The sequence below is a fragment of the Gekko japonicus genome, unplaced genomic scaffold (genome assembly GCF_001447785.1).
Source record: "Gekko japonicus isolate JY-2015 unplaced genomic scaffold, Gekko_japonicus_V1.1 scaffold100, whole genome shotgun sequence".
In the NCBI taxonomy this organism is placed as follows: Eukaryota; Metazoa; Chordata; class Lepidosauria; order Squamata; family Gekkonidae; genus Gekko; species Gekko japonicus.
Genome location: NW_015167060.1, coordinates 1,201,902 through 1,218,834, shown reverse-complemented (window position 1 = coordinate 1,218,834; position 16,933 = coordinate 1,201,902). Strand labels below are relative to the sequence as shown.

At 43.6% G+C, this 16,933-nt stretch overlaps 1 protein-coding gene across 1 annotated transcript in view; it reads right to left on the bottom strand.

The window, feature by feature from the left end:
• Positions 1-16,933, bottom strand: part of UIMC1 (ubiquitin interaction motif containing 1) — a 92,193-nt gene that overhangs the window by 41,271 nt on the left and 33,989 nt on the right. Inside the window, exons 3-7 of the mRNA XM_015412528.1 lie at positions 13,423-13,513; positions 7,494-7,618; positions 5,987-7,132; positions 4,297-4,377; positions 764-828 (exon numbers count right to left, since the gene is read on the bottom strand). Of these exons, the coding sequence (XP_015268014.1) occupies positions 764-828; positions 4,297-4,377; positions 5,987-7,132; positions 7,494-7,618; positions 13,423-13,513 (1,508 nt within the window). The remainder of the gene's footprint in view (positions 1-763; positions 829-4,296; positions 4,378-5,986; positions 7,133-7,493; positions 7,619-13,422; positions 13,514-16,933) is intronic.

Sequence of the window (16,933 nt, the reverse complement as noted above, 5' to 3'; positions counted from 1 at the left end):
AAGCTTTAAGGCAACAGACCTCCCAGGAGGTATTCCAGAAATGGTCACCATGCTGGGTCCTGCCAAAGAAGGCAGCAGGCACCCAAATCCAAGACGCAGGCAGCCACAGCCCAAGCTCTTTATTTAATCGTCTGAAACAAACAGGGTTTGGACCCTCCCTCCCCATGCATGCCACGCGCTCATGCTAAAATTGGCTTTCCTGGAGCATTGCTTGCTGCCTCAAGGAGACAAATGTGCTGTCTACAAATATCCGACGGGTTTTCTTGGCCTCTCCAAATACACACACACACACACACACATTATACATAAAATTCCACCATGCTGTGTGCCCATCCACCAAGATGTAAGACCATTACTGAGACTCACCTAGTCTGACTGTTTTGGGACCGGGCGACACTTCCTAATCTTTACACAAAGGGCTATTTCTTACTTTATACATCAAAGACACAGATGCGTTACTGATGGTCACGCTCCTCTGCTGGGAAACATCCTAAAGTGTTATGTGAGAATGACAGTAATACATGCAGTATGCTCAGAGAGAAATGCCTACAAAAGGCCCAAAGGACCTACATTCTTGGTCGCATATAAATAAAAATATAAGGGACCTCTCCTCATATACTGCACCAACACATCCTAGTTAAAGGTACAGAATGAAAATGACCATGCTATACCTTTCAAAGATTCCAATCAGCTCACAAAGACCAGATCACAGCAGCAGACTTATACTTCCCAAGACCAACTACTCCGACAGATATTTATTTACCTTTGTGTAATCTGCATGGGCTCCCCTTCTTCAAGGACATCTTCTGCAAACAGAACTTGGGAGGCCTAAGCAGAAAGAAAACAGTAAAAAAAAAAATCAAACCACCCAGCCCTTCATCTTCTTACTGATGGCTCGCTTCTTCCAAGTTAAGAGCTTTCAACATAAGATAAAAGGGCCTGAAGGCCATTCAGTCACAGAATCATAGCTGTAAGAAGCCAGATGATCATCAAGATCATCCTACAAAACCCTATCGCAAAGTGAAAGCTCCTACCCATATCCAGGCACATCACCCCGACTCCAATGAGCTAGAAGCAAACAAGGCACACTGTACTGAGGAAATCAGGTAGCAAAGGTGAAACAGGAATAGTAAGGCAGAGCCCTGAAAGCATTAAGCCTGAAGGGTTAAATTCAGAAGCAAAAACCTTGTGAAAGCCAGAACTGAGAAAGAAGCTGTCAAAAACTCACTGAGAAGCAGTTAGTTGCAACATTGTCCTCTAGCTGGAACATAAACACACAAAGGGATCTCCCGAGATGTTCCTAGAGCTCAGAGCTTAGAACTGAATACAGTAACGGTAAACTAGCTCGGCAGCAGAATTAGCCAATTGATTATAATATCAGGGAATGGATTACCATTAGGTGTTGATGGAAGTCATCGAACAATTAATTAAATAATGTGCTAACTGCAGAACTGTGTATAAATTACTATAAAAGTTGTGACTGAAAAATGGTTCTTTGAATCGGAGAATCCTCCCTCTCTCCCAGTCCAAGTGTTCTGCTCTCCTTATATAAATACAAGATTGAATCTCACCTGTTTGTTCTCTTTCAACATACCTGCTTCTTAATGTAAAAAAGTAGAAAGAATAATCTAGAAGTGGAAAGTAACGTTCTCTAATTTAATAATCTTAAATTCCTATCAGAACTATGACTTTTAATTATGATTGTGCGTGTCCATTTTTGCTTCCCCTCTTTTTCTTCTTCCTTCTATTTTCCTGCTTCCCCCCACCTGGCATCTCATCGTTTTCCTCTTCTTTCCTTTCTTCACTAGAATTGCTAATGGTTTTCACCTGTGTGATCTACCTTGGGTCGGTGAAAGAGAACATCCCACAATTAAGACCCATACTTTAGCAATCTACTTATCCCCCTCCCCCACATATAACAAAGTTCTTGCAGTGCTAACAGTGTTTTATGACTTCGGTAAGCTGCTACAGAGGGAAAGCATGAAGCCCTTGGTCAGGTCACCATCTAGTCCAACTTCTGTACTATTGAAGGATCCTCTACTCCTAGCAGTCTAAAGGATTTAAAAACAAAGAATACAGTGGAGGTGGGCTTAATTTTCGACGTCGAAGGTTTCGGTGCCGATCCCTCGGCATCGGAAGTTGGTGGTGCGGAAGACGCGGGAGGCGGTTCCGCCATCTCGGACATTGGTCTAAGGGCTGCTTCAAGCAAGGATATTTTTAAACGTGCTGCTCTGTTCTTCCTAGTTTGATTGGAGTATTGAGCGCAGTGTATGCAGGAGTCAGGATTGTGAGATTCCCCCAGGCAAAAGTACTTATGACCGTCTGGAGGAGCTAATTTACTCCTGCAGCACTTGCAGCGATTAAAAAAATCCCCACTTTTTTGTCTTCTCCTTTTTCTTCAACCGGGGGGAAAGAGAGAGACTGGGGGGGGGGCCACCGAGGGGGGGGGGGTAGTTGGGGGGGGGGGGGGGGGCGAACGGCCCGAAGGCCTGAGGTAAAAAAAATTTCCTCAGACGAACAAAAATAAGTAAAAAAAAATATTTTTTACGAAGTAAGAAGTGAGGTAAATGAAAAGAAAAGAAAAACTGTGAAGAAACTAAGAGCCTAGCGCTTAAACAGTGAGGTGAACAGTGATCCGACCAGACCGAGCAGACAAACGGTCTTCTCTCAGCGCGGCGGTAAGGAAAGAACTGGCGGGATGTCCACGCCCAGCCCCTTGGGCATGCGCAGTGGGGTCCTGCGCTTGCCTGAGGGAATGGGCGCGAAAATCTGTTGTAAGAGCTTGCTACAGCACCAATCGATCCAGCGCAGGCGCACTAGATCCCATTGGTGTGAAGCACAGAGACTACAAAGAAGATTATGATGTTACACTATTGCAAATAGTTCCAGCCCTAACAAGCAGCAGCCAAGGGAGTGGAGAAAGGGAAAACTCACAGCACTCAGGTTTTACATGGAGTATCACTAGGTATTATGGTTATAAATGTTACCTCTAGTTTAAGCCCGGTTCTAGACAATGACAAGACTTTAAAAAAGATTAAAATATTCATCTAAATAAAAAGAGGCACATAGCCTTCCCAGAGAACAGCAGGAAAGGCCCTTTGAAGGGACGGTTCAAGCATTTTCACTGTTTTAGTAGCATTTCACCATAAACGGACCAAACAAGGAACCACTAGGGAAGATCTGAAGGAAGCTGTAGTTACTGCCTTTAACAGCTTTGTAATTCAGCAGATGCAAGGGGCATAGTCAAGCAGATTTGCCAGCAGCTCAAGCTGCCAGGAAAAGCATGATACAGATTAACATCCCAGGCTAGAAATAGTTCAGAGGGTAACCATGCCAGTCTGTAGTACAACAGCTAGATTTGATTCTAGTAGCATCTTAGAGACCAACAAGATTCTAAGGGTATGAGCTTTTGAGAATCAGAGCACCCTTCGTCAGACTGGAAATGGTTCAGCTGTAATACAGGAGCAACAGGTGTCCTTGGAGGGATGTACCAGCAGCCTGGTGTGAATAGTTTAGGAGACACGGTATCACCTGAAATGCATCAGGACTTCCGCTACTGTCAACACAAAGGGTGCTGTAACAGTGACAAAGAAAGCCGGTGGGTAATTATGGCAGAGAAAAATGTAGTGCTCAAATGAGGCTTAAAATATGGGGAAGTGGCCTTTGAATTATCTGCCATCAGTTCCATGTTCTATTACGTGGTCGTGGGGGGGAGGGGAGGAAAAGGATGTTAAGAAGTACCTGCCGCAAAGCATACTGTCAAACTAGGCCGAAGCCTTGCCTTTGCTTCCGTGCCACCCCTCAGAATGCTTCTGTGTATATTTGAGAGTTGGGGAACTTGAGCTTTTCACATTCTCATTGTGTTTCCAGGTTGCCCCAACAACCCCATTTGTTCCTCGCAGCCCCAGAGCCATTTTAAATGTCAAGTCTATTACTCCCTGTTTTTGCTGGAAGACTGCTTAAAAGGAACATGCCAAAAGGAACATTCCTTAAGGAAGCAGCAGAAGGAATGTTGAGCCTCTAGTTTCAGATGCCCCTTCTTCCAGGAATTCATTGGGCATTTAGTATGAGATAGGTGTTAAGAGTCAGCTGTCAGTTTTGCTGGCCCTTTTGGGTCTCTCAATGTTTTCATCAGCATTTCTCTTACTATAAAACCTTCCAGGTTAAAGGCTTGAATTTTTAACAAAGGCAAGCAGATACAAACAGCTCTGACACAAAATCACTCCAGTCATCGTCATCTATCATAAAGAAGCAAAATGAGGGCACAAGTCCAACACTTTCTCCTTTGCAGGTCACCTTTAAGGTGTGTTTAAATATAGCCTCGCTGGATCCAAGATTGTGAGACCTGACGGCACAGGCTGAACTGCACTCCTGCTTCTAAAAGAAAATGCAGACATGACAGTTTTTCCTCAGAGTGTTCAATATTACAAGACAGAATATAAATATCACAAAACAAGTTAAGTATCTTTCCATCACACGAGTAAACAATCAAATTCACTTGAAAATAGTAACAACAAGGTTGAGCTTCAGTCAGAGAGAAGATAAAGTTATACAATGATCTAGCAGTGTAGTCATTATGAAAAATGAGGGTTGGAAAAGGCTGACACAAACCTAAAATACAGCAGCAATAAATACTTCATCTGACTAGCAATCTGTTTAAACAGCAGCATTGACCAAAAAAGCTCATGAAATGAAACAAACACTGACACCTAGTGGCTGTCAGGCAGGTGATAAAATGGCACATTAAGAAAACATTTAAGGCAACTAAAAATGTGGAAGGAAAAGATTATTTTTGGTCCAGCTTCGAATACCAACTAGGAAAATTATCAAGCTCTCCCTGTCACATATCATCCTATGTCCAGCAGCATGAAAATTGCTCTTGCTTTATCAGTACCCTGTGAGAAACTGGGACCTCTGGCCTCTCTCCTAATCCACCCTGTGTAACAACCACTTTTGTTCCAGTCTCTTTGACAGGGACTCACACCTGAGTGAATTACAACAGGATTTACAACAGATCGCTTCCTCTCTGCTATAATTTACCCTCTTTCCCCACCCTTTTTGTAACTTTGGTTATAAATATGTCTGCAAAACGATTACACACTCCATGCTTCTCATGAAGTGACGTCTAATTCATGAAAACTTATGCTGAAATCATGTTTTATTAGTCTTTAACATGTCACAAGACTCTTGTTTATGTTTTACTGAACAAAGGAAGTTGTAATGCTAGGCTAGGAAACAATGACAACACCAGGATAGTTTGTATGGTTTTAGGGATGTTATACCACAAGAGAGAAAACAGCAAGTTGAATAAAATAAAATAAAATAATAATAATAATAATAATAATACAAAGTAGTGAAAGTTTCCAGCCTAAAATATTATTTAAAAATAGACTGCAAGGCATTCTGGTATCACACAGATCTCACAGTACTTGTAAGACAGAGAATGGGCAAGGCAAGACAAACTAGTTATATTAGCAAAACAAATATCAGCAGGAAGAAAACAGCTTTCACCACTGAAACACTCAGTGGATATTCCATGTTTTGCAGTCACACTGTCAGTTTCTTAGACAATCAAATGGTTAGCCATCAACAGCTGCTCACTTCATATTCATTAGCAATTTTGTGGACATTTTAAATGTGAATTATTTTCTAAGATGGCTGCAGTTTGGGAGACAGGCACACCTATAGAGGGAGGCTTGCTGCTTCCTTACCATCTGTTGTCCATTGACACAAGAGGACCAACACAGCCCACCACCTACTAGATGTTAACTTAGGGTCACCACACAACTCTTAGGGGATAACTCTTTGAACAAAATGCATGGCAGGCCTAAGGGAAACAGTACCTTTCCCTAAATATTAAAATCAATAAAGGCAGCAGCCTTCCTTGGGGCTGAGGATGCTGTATAGACCAAATTCGTAACATAAAACAAAATGACAATTCACTCAAAGTTCACCCGACAGACAAGGCTAGCAAAACAAAGTTTACCTGACAGGAGCTGCTAACTGGTTCATCTCCATGCTCAGAGTTTTCTCCCGTGGCCGCATTCTGCTTTGGATTTTTGTCCAGTTCTCCATTTGCTGAGGAAAGAAGCCAAGCTACGCTCTCAGGTTCCTTTTTGTCGTCCATATCTTCTCTTTCCCGTTCATCCACACCTCTATTTCCCTTAAAACACTCTTCTTCTTCTGTACCGTGTTCACTTTGGCTCAAAGAACACGAGTTAGGAACAACTGGCTCCCCAAACTTCTTCTTCTGCAGGAGCTGCCTCTGAGCTTGTTTTAGGCTTTTCTGATAAACTTCAAGCTGGCACAAGATGACTTGGGTGTATTTATTGGGATCGACTCCTTTAGGGCAGAATGGGACACCCCAGTAATAGTGTACTGTGTCTTGGTCCTCTTCTTGCTTGCCCTCCTCATCTGCTGTTTGACATGTGCAAAGTGGTGGGGCATTTTCTGGCATTTCAGTCCCTTTCAGGGACCCGGTAGAAAGACCTGCCTTCTCCCTAGGCTGGATCTGTTGTTCAAGCTCAGAACCTGGACTAGTGTGGTGGTCCAGGGTGCTATGCTTCTGAGGCACTTTTACTAGGGCTTCTGAGCACCCAGGAAGAGGGTCTCCCTCTGAACAATTTTGGGAATGATTTTCTATTTTCTGGTTTGCCGGTTTTGAAGGGCTGCACCCTCCTGCAAAGAGGCGCCGAGGTGCCAGCGGCCAAGCACCCAGAGGCCTTCGGGGAAAGGTGGGACTTAAGGCAAATAGGTCTTGAAGACTGGGTGGCGTGTCACTGGAATCGCTGCCTGCTGGTGAGGAAGACCCTTCATTTGATCTTGCAGAAGGCTGGCTTTTCTCTGGAGCTACAATTATGCTAGAGACCAGTGAGCCTTCAACTATCTCCTGGCTCAACCTCGTCAGGACTACAAGGGGCCTCTTGGCGACATCTGTCTGTCCATTCTCATCAGCTTTGTGGCTGGGTGAGAGGGAGCTGCCCTCGGAGCAAAGAGATTCAGAGAGAGGCGGCGGGGCAGTGAGGAGCTCAGAATTCTCTGGTCCAGCTGGGTGGCTTGGCGCTGGAGACTCAGGCACCTGGGCAAGAGGGGGCTGAGCAGCTGCAGTGGAAGAATCACAGGGCTGGCAGCTCTAGAGGGGAGAACAAAACACAAACATGCACAAGCCGTTTGCCTTTAAAAAGGTGCACGCCTGTTTATTAAACTAAACTGACTATTATTCTACAGAGCAAAAGACAAATGGACATTTCCGCAACAATCTACAAAAAAAGGTAGATAAAGGTGAAATTCACCATTAGCCACCAATAATGGCACAATAAAACCTTTAAATGTGCTTGGAGCTCACCTCGTCAGACACATTTATGCCTCGTGAAAAACTGACTAGAATTCCAGCAGGAGACCTGCCCTAGAGGCACTCCTTTAGCACCATGGAGAGGGGAAATGGACAAGAACGGGGCATTTCTAGACAGCCCAAGTGTCTTTGCCCTACTTACACTGAGACTCTCAGCAATAGCCTTTCTCAGGAGCTCTTCCTCTTCCTCTTCTTGTGAGTTCAACTGCCTGGCTTCTTGCTCACTCATTTGCAAAGCCAGGGCAAACTGTTCATCTTCCGTCATCTCTGGAGAGAGAGCAAAATAAACAGAATAAAATAAAATGATGCAGCAGACTCTCGATTCTCACTCCCTCAAGAAGGTACCTAGGGACTTTCACCTTCACGGGGGGGGGGGGGACGGGGAGACGACTAAATTGGATCAAAGCTATTACATCTCAGCTTACTTCCTGTGCACCTTCAAAACTGGAACAGGCAGTGCTAAATGTAGAGTAATGCATTTTGGGCACTATCGAACCACTGAACCAAAAACAGGGCATTTAGTTAAGGGTAGCCATCATCATCTCAGCTCTGACTCCTGAGGTGAATTCGTCACAATGAAATGTTTTATCACATAATCACCCAGCAGTGGCCCCCAATTTGTACTTCCGCACACGTGCCTCCAAGAGCAGAGAGGCGAAAACGATGTAGACTTTGAAACCTGAGCTGTGCATGAACAGACTCCTTTGAGAAGGCATGGTCTTGCTGTCAAAGCAAAACGAAGCTCTTTTTCACACAGTACTGCTGTTAACTAAAATAAAGTCACAATGCTCTGTGACGTACACTGCCATGGAAACATATGTCTGAAATTTATTCATGCAAAGAACATGAGGAGAACAACCTGGAGACTGCAAAGAATGATCTTCAGATGAGAAACACCAAAACAACCAAAGACCCCTTCCCACGGGCTTAGTCAGCCAACTGCTCTTTGGTGCAACCTTTTTCCACTTAGGCACAGTGCTCCCTTAAAGGATTTCCCAGAACACAGTAGAAATCACAGTAGACTGTTTAAAAACAAAACCAGTTTGGAAACTAGCTGTTCACTGAGATTTCTGATCCACCACTGTTGCTCTGCTAAAAATAGCCAACCTGAAAAATAGAATGATAAGGAAACTCCGCAGCTTTCTGGGGATTTGGAGAGTACCCTGAAATGCTCTTCAGTCAAACCCTTCTAGGTTGGTTCTGAGCAGCCCTCTTTCACACACAAATGCCTCTCAAACAAAACTTCAACCAAACAAAAGCACCTGAGTCCACAATGCCATACTCAAGAGTTTAGAAGAGAGGAGACAACAGAGAGATTTTTGATCACCTCCCACAAGTGATGAATGCCACTGTGATTCCTTAATGCACTAATGAAAAGCATTTTGGCACCAAAAAGAACTAGAATTCAGTCTCAGCCTCCTGGATAGTATCTTGAAACAGACACATTTCACATGAGAAATGCTCTCAGACCAGACCTCATATATGGAATCCAGGGCCCCCATTTCTCAGCTAAAAGAAAAAGGCTGCCACTTTGGGCTAAGAAAGAAATGACAAAATACAGACTTTGTGACATCCGCTGGAGAGATCACAACTGTACTGAAGCAGCCCCATGTGACACAATGCAATGTTTCATTTTCCTCTGCTGCACGAGTATTTTTTCACCAGGGCTGAATGTAGCTATTTCTTCTGCATGTGGAAGTGGACTGGGACACACAATTACAGGCACTCCTCTGCATGGAAGTAATCTGATTTCCTTTTCCTTCGATGCTTAAGGGAAATGAGGGTCAAGAGAGAGTAACAAGAAGGCAGACAACAGCACTTGGAAGATCTGCAAGAAACTTCTGCCACACTATAGCTTTACTGGAGGGAGGCGGAAATCTTTATTACTATATAGGTGCAGGACTTGGAGATCCTGAAGATGACTGTGTAATGCACTCAAGCCAGTTTTAGTCAACTATGTCCAATGAAGAACATGGCACAGCTCAACTACTGGCAGAACATTTGAAAACAACTGGAACTGGTCTAATGGAAATATCTCAGGTAGGTTTCAAGGGTCTGAGTAATACTTACAGCCAGGGGTCATTTTGTAGAAAAAGAGGTGCAGGAGCTCATTAGCATAACTCATTAGCATAACTTATATGCCACACACCCTGACATCACCAGAAGTGTCAGAAGGCAACGGCCACCGCTCAGGCTCCACTGGACTCTTTTGGATTGCTAGCTTCAGGCTCCCCTGGACCTTTTTGGGTTTGTTGCGTTTGGGGGGGGGGGGGGACACATGCAGATTTGCCCTCACAGAGAATGGAGAGCTTGTACCTGAATAAAACTTGGCCTTAAAGGTGCCACTGGACTGTTTTGAATTGCTATCTGGGGAGGGGGAACTCTGCAACTTATCTGGCTGCTCCTTGTGGCCCCGGGGCTGCTGGGAGCAGGGGGCGGGGCTTGTTGCATGTGCCCGCCCCCTGGGCTCTTTACTGCCGGAGCTCCACTCCTGTGCGCTCCTGCAGGAAATGACCCCTGCTTACAGCAGCTCTGTAAGGTAGGCCAGTGTTCTTATCAGCATTTGATAAGATGGGAAGCTGAAAAAGCATGGCCTAGCTAAGACCACAGCGTGAGTTGATAGCAGTGGTAAGATTTCAACCAGTGAGCTCATGGACTACAGCTCATTTCTTAGTCACTATTCTAAAGCAACTCTCAGACAGGATCACAATCCTCAACGTTGCCTATCCTTTCTCATTCTCTGCTTTTGTTAAGGACATGTATTGGCTCAACCAAACTATCAGCCACCATGAAATGCAATGTAAATCAGACTCTACTTATAAAGCAATAGGGTGTCTTACGTTGTTCCCCTCCCAGTAAAATGGAACACTCCAGACAAGAATTCTGGCATTTCAGCCCATCAGAGTTCTGGCTTTATTCTGTTTTCCAAATACACACGTGCATTGAAAAGAATAAATTCTTTTCCCCCTACCCATGAAATCCACAACCTGCGTGACAGTGAAAGAAGCAAGCCGCTTCCCCGAGAGAAGCAGGGCATCTGTTCTGCCGAAACCATGCTGCGTATTCCTGGCTATCATGTATTATTCTGCTTAACATCTGATCATTTCTAAACGCTGTCTGCAAACGCTCACAATTTGTGTGTGCTTGATGTTGATTACATTGGTCATAATTTATGATGATTAGAAATTCTAAGTATTGTGTTAGCTTCCTAGTGGTGTGGGCAAACAGACTATTTAAGAACTCAGAGACACAAAAATAGAAGCTGAGATCTGAGATAAGCTCAGTCTGAATGGTTTGGCAGGTAGTCAGTGTAGCCAGGGTCCAGCAGACAGGGAATCATCTGCAAGCCAATTTGGGCACAAGCTATGTATAAGCACATATGTGCATGCAAACCCTGAATAGCTCCATTATCATGCTGGAAGAGGTTTTGTTTGTTTGTTAAAGCCAGCATAGATCCATTGTTCCAAAACTAGGTTTCCTGTATGTTGAACTACTAGATCTATGAGTTGTTAGAGCAGCCATTTAAATGCTATATGAAATGTAACATCACATGACTTACAGAACTAATCTCACCAAAGAAAACGATGCGAAGGGGGTGCAAGAGTCTTTGTAAAAGACATTCTAGCCTTAAACAAATTAAACCAGTTCAGAGCCTTTTTACATGCTAATATGGCAATTTACAAAGCAATTCATATTTCAGTTTGACATTTGCAAAGTGAATTAGATGCAAAGCTCCACCAGTTCAAGTCCTAGTGCTTACTAATAAAAGATTTGCAAAGAAAATAGAAATATTGAATCTATCACCCCCACAACCTGAGTGAAATTTACTGTATAGTACAAAGGGGGTGGGAAAGGATCCAATATGTTTCAGAAAACAGATATCAAAAAACATTAACAGGAAGATTTCAGTAGGTTTGCATATTTAATTTTACCCTGCCAGAATACTGTCATAGATTAATTTCAATTATAAACCACAAAGTTAGAAAGGAACAATGTAATTTATAATGAATACACACCAAAAATACCAGAAATGTTTCAGCATTGGAAACTGGCAACAGATGCAGGCCTTATTTTGTCTTGGGCTCTGAACCCCCTACACTCCAAGCATTCCCACCCTCCACAGGCTGCCTCTTCTTCAGGAGGCTAGTTTGTCATAAAAGCAACCCTTTAAACACTGACAATGATTTTTTACTCCAAATAAATGAACCTCAATTTGCCTAAAAATAAAATACCAAAAGGCTAATTATAGTTTCTAATAAATAAAAGAGCAGACATTTAAATGGATGTCCCTAATTAATTACTGTTAATTGACCGCTCTAATACGGCGGATACAAGAACTGCATCCAAAGTAGGAAACTGGAGGATATTCTCTACTTCGGTGCTAGCCAGCATGATCAGAAACAATCCAAGGCCAAAGTGGACCCAGGGTCCATTTTCAGGTTCAACGGGGCAAATGGATCCCGTGCACATAGTGGGGATCCAAAGCCAGTTTCAACATTGTACACACAGGTACAAATAGAGGATTTCATGTCTTTTTGCTCTCACTTGCGGACATGCATGTATCCTTTGCTTCCAGGGAGTACTGGGTATGACTCACTTTCTTGCAAATGAATCTACAAAACAAAACCTTTGCATTCTGCCTAGCATCTCTTGGACTTGGTGTGCACCTGTTCCAACCACTGTGTGGAGTCTATTCAGAAACGAATTCATTTTATTCTCACATCAGGTAGTGCCTGCAAACTGAACATTACTCACTATGGCATCATTCAGATGTAATGGCACTACAGACTGTCATTATGTGCAAGATCCTCAGGTTCACACACTCCCTCTCCCCTCCCCTTGTGCACAATCCAACTAAAGACTTCATCTTTCGAGGCAACCTATTGCTTGTCATTATGGTTCAGATGCAAACAGTATTTTGCTTTCTTTACTACAAACCAAGATTCCAAAATCTGGTCTAATCATGGTTCGGAATCCCGGTTTGTAGGGGAAAGCACAAAACAGAATTCACATTTTGATCACAAAGACAAATTAAAGATGTCTGCTTTCTGAGCAAAGCATGGTTAGTTGTAACCTTTGAACCATGCCTAAAAATCTTCTAACTGGAGCAAGTAGTCTCTAGAAAGCACTGCAGGGAATTTGAAGGAGGAGCCAGTTTGGTGTAGTGGTTAAGTGCGCGGACTCTAACCTGGGAGAACTGGGTTTGATTCCCCACTCCTCCACTTGCACCTGGCTGGATGACCTTGGGCAAGCCGTAGCTCTGGCACAGCTGTTCTTGAAAAAGAGCAGTTTCTGTCAAGAGCTCTCTCAGCCCCACCTACCTCACAGGGTGTCTGTTGTGGGGAGGGGAAGGGAAAGGAGTTTGTAAGCCGCTCTGAGACACCTTTGGGTAGTGAAGGGCGGGGTATAAATCCAATCTCTTCTTCTTCTCTCTCTTCTACTGGGGAGAGCAAACTGTGCAGAATAGTATGCATTGGGAAATGGAAGATCCTAGAATCATACCAGACTAATTTCACTTTATCCATAGAACAAGTGATCCATAAAGCTAACAACAGCAAGAAACCCAAATGCATTCTCACCCTAATGACTAAGTTATAAATCAGAATATTTTGTGAACAAAAACCACACTATAAAGGGCACCACCTACAGTTGTGCCAAGATGGGGCTGAAGAGATAAGCAGAATCTGACAACTGCCACTCCTTCCTCTTTTACCCAGGATTCCCGTCTTCCAGTTGCCATTCAGTATAGCCACGAGCAAAGTCACTATCCAAAAAGCTACAGTAATGCTAAGGCTTTGCACACCCCATGGAAGTCTTGGGTCTTCATAAGCCCTCTCTTTTTTATGCAATAAAACCCACTCAATGCCACTGCAGTTATGAAAGTTTGTTCATGAGATGCTATAAAGACTGCTATGGTAGCAGTCTATGCCATGTAGAAAGTTAAGTGGCAAGGCTGAGATGTGTTCTCCCAACACAGATGTCTGCAAAAGTACACATAAGAGGAAAAGGTACAAAAATCTGTGCACTGTTCATTCTCCACTTCCCCCTTGTACAGAACACGTGAGACCTACGTGCAATTTTTCTCTTTGCTGCAAACTTCGCTCTATCCAGCTGCTGCTTTGTTCTTTTCTTCTGCAGATCACACTCCTCCTTTGACTCTTGCTGCAGAGGAAGAAACAGAATAAGTATATAAACTGCAGGAGATGCTTCTGTTTACCACCCTTCCCCCTCCCACCCCACTCCTCCTGTATCACCTTTGTCCAAATCTTGAAGACCAGAAGGGGGGGAAGAAGAAGTAGCTAGCACAAAGACAGAATTCTCAACGGGTGAGAAATGCGACTTTCAGGCACTAATAAAAGAACACTCCGGAGCTATTAAAAGAACCATGTGATGATATAATGAGCACCAAGAGATGCAGGCAACACGTGTAAACAGATGAGCAGCAATGGACAGTAGACTTCACATCATTCACTGCCATGCAGCACACCTTCTGCATAGGGTTTTAAGAGAACTGTTTTGCCACTCCACTCCCTTCCAGAAGTCCTAAGCACTGGAAATGGGGGGGGGACCCTCTACAAGATCCTCCAGCAAGCATGTCTAACTGGGCAGGGAATGTTCTGTAGTCCAGCTGATAAGTCTTCATCCACCAAAAGTTACTTAATCAAAGAGAAGGGGCACTTGGTTAAAATAAATAAAATAAAAAGCACACTGTCTAATACCACTTGCTATTAGACACATTGCTCTACTACTATCTCTCATATTTCAGTTGAGTAACTCCATTCACTCCCATAAACAATTCTTATCCTTTGAGAAGAGAGGGTCACATCTTTCAAACAGCTATCATGCTACAGCCTCCCTGAACTGTCAAGCAAGTGCATTTTTAAGAGTCAACGGTGTGAACATTCATCAGGGGCAGTTAAGGTCTGGAGAGAGAAAAAAGGAACAATGGAAGTACAATTGCAAGCTACAGAGGAAAAACTAGAGGAACTGAACAAGAATGATACAGCTACTCAGGAATCTTTTTTAATGATCTGACAGCCTAAAATGGAAACTTACCAGAAGGGAAAAGATGGACAGATTGCTAAAGCCAAGTATACTGGTACAGCATTAAAAAAAAGAGGCAAACGTGAAAAATGCATTGCAACTAGCCAGGGGTGCTGGGAACAATCCGAAGGGATTTTACCAGGGCTCTAGTCGGGGGGGAGCTCTCAGGTACGGAGCTCCGGAAGAGAACCTCTAGGGGGCGGGGCGGTCACGTGGTGAAGCCCCGCCCCCTTCTTTATCCCGCCCTCTGCTTCGATCCTCATTCCGTTTGGGAATGAGGATGAAGCAGGAGGGTAAGTAGCCGGGCCTTCTGACACACTTCCGGTGATGTCAGGGGGTGTGGCCTTCTGTCACTTCCGGTGATGTCAGGGGGCATGGCATATGCAAATAAGTTATGCTAATGAGTTATGCTAATGAGCTCCGGCAGCTCTTTTTCTACAACAAGACCCCTGGATTTTACAAGTATATTATGGGGGGGGGGAGATAGATTGGGGCTGTTGCTTACATCAGAAAGAGAGTATAACGGGGAATACAAAAGGGAAAATATACATTGCTTGATACACACTTTGCAAAAGTCTTTTTTTAAAGTCGCCAAAAACTACAAGCAACTTTGACTGTACCGAAAAGGCCATACATACCGAAAAAGCATACTTGGTTTATCTGAATGTGACATTCATTACTCTTGAGGATCCAACATGAGGTGCATTGCCCCTGAAGGAAGAACAACTAGAGAGCCTGTCGCTGAAAGGGTGGGGGGAGCAATTTTAAACCAAGCATTTAGAAGAAAACAAGGCCAACGATAGCAGCCAATAGGGTTATATTATAGAAGAAATCACACCAAGCTAACTTTGTTCTCTTCCCCTGTCTATTAACTGATTTAGTAAGCAGGGGGAATACAAGCATCCAAATGTACCTCGACAAAGATATACAGCCCATCACATACACATTACCAGCAGTAACATTGTAAGGGCATGGAGCTTGTTCCCATTCTATAACCAGGAATAGGGAAGCTCTGTTATTGGACGTGGGCTGTTTCATAGGCTTTAGATGTCAACAAGGATATTGATCCACAACCAAATTACATCCTCCTAAGCATGCATGGATTGTGTGAATTAGATGGAGCGACCACAAAGTGGCTAAAAATAACTGCACTTAGTGAATAATAATAAATTGACACAAATGAGAAAATAGGATGCAACTGGAGTTGTGCAGCAGTTAGTTCTCGAGCCTGCACCATTTTGTTTCACAAATAACTTCTACACAGAAGCTGACAATACATTTATCAGATTTGTGGATGACTCCAAAAGTGGCTGGGATAGAGATGGGGGGAGAAAGACTATATTGTAAACATTTTAAATGATCTGCATAAGCTTGCAGAGGGGCTTCTGGACTGGTATAGTATAGCCCAGGGGTGGCCAAACTTGTTTAACGTAAGAGCCACATAGAATAAATGTCAAATGTTTGAGAGCTACAAGGCATGAACAAATATTACAAAAATATTACAAAATATGCAAATTTGCTTTTTACTAACATTAAATAAAATAAAGACAAAAGGGGTAAAATGGATATTGATAATAATATTTATTTGTCCAATGTTCTTTATTTGTTTGCTAATGATATTTGTCTAAGAGGGGGAAGAAAGAGAGAGAGGTGGAAAGAAAGAATGAAAGTTGGAAAGAGAGAGAAACAAGAAAGCAAACAGATGGGGGAAGGGAGGGGGAAGGGAGGGGGGAGAAAGAAAAGTGGAAAGAAAGCAAATAGATAGGAGAGGGAGGAAGGGGGAAGAGTGTGAGAGAGAAACAAGAAAGCAAATAGATGAGGAGGGAGGGGAGAAAGGAAGGAAGAGAGAGCAAGAGAGAGAGAAGGAAAAAAGAAAGGGAGAAAAAGAAAAAGAAAGGTGAAAAGAAAGAGGTGGCAAGAAAGCAAATGGGGGGAGGAAGGAAGGGGAAAAGAGAGAGACGTGAAAAGAAAGCAAATAAATGGGGAGAGGTGGAAAGAAAGCAGCTTCAACTTTAAATGTGTTTTCCAATCACCCTAACACCCCCACACCAGCTGGCTTGGAAAAGGGATTTAAAGAAACAAATGCCTTCTCCAAGCTGGTGGGTGGGGCCACACGGCGGGGGGGCTTGGAGAATGCCTTTTTCTTTAAATGTGTTCCCCAAGCCCCCCACCCCTGCTGCCATGCTGGCTTAGCTTGGAGAAGGGATTTAATGAGACAAATGCCTTTTCTGAGCCAAGCCAGCAGGCTGGTGGAACATTGGGGTGGGGCTTGGAGAACACATTTAACTTTAGAGGGGTAGGGAGGGGAGAAAGAAAGTAGAAAGAAAGCAAATACATGGGGGGATGGAGAGGTGGAAAGAAAGCAACTTTAAATGCATCCTCCAAGCCCCCACCCACACACCCCCACACTGGCTGGCTTGGCAAAGGGATTTAAAGAGACAAATTTTAACTTAGTTGCTTTCTTTCACTGCTCCCCCCCACACACACACCTCACACCTACCCAGGGAGAGGAACACTGGCTGGGAAGGGAAGACCGAT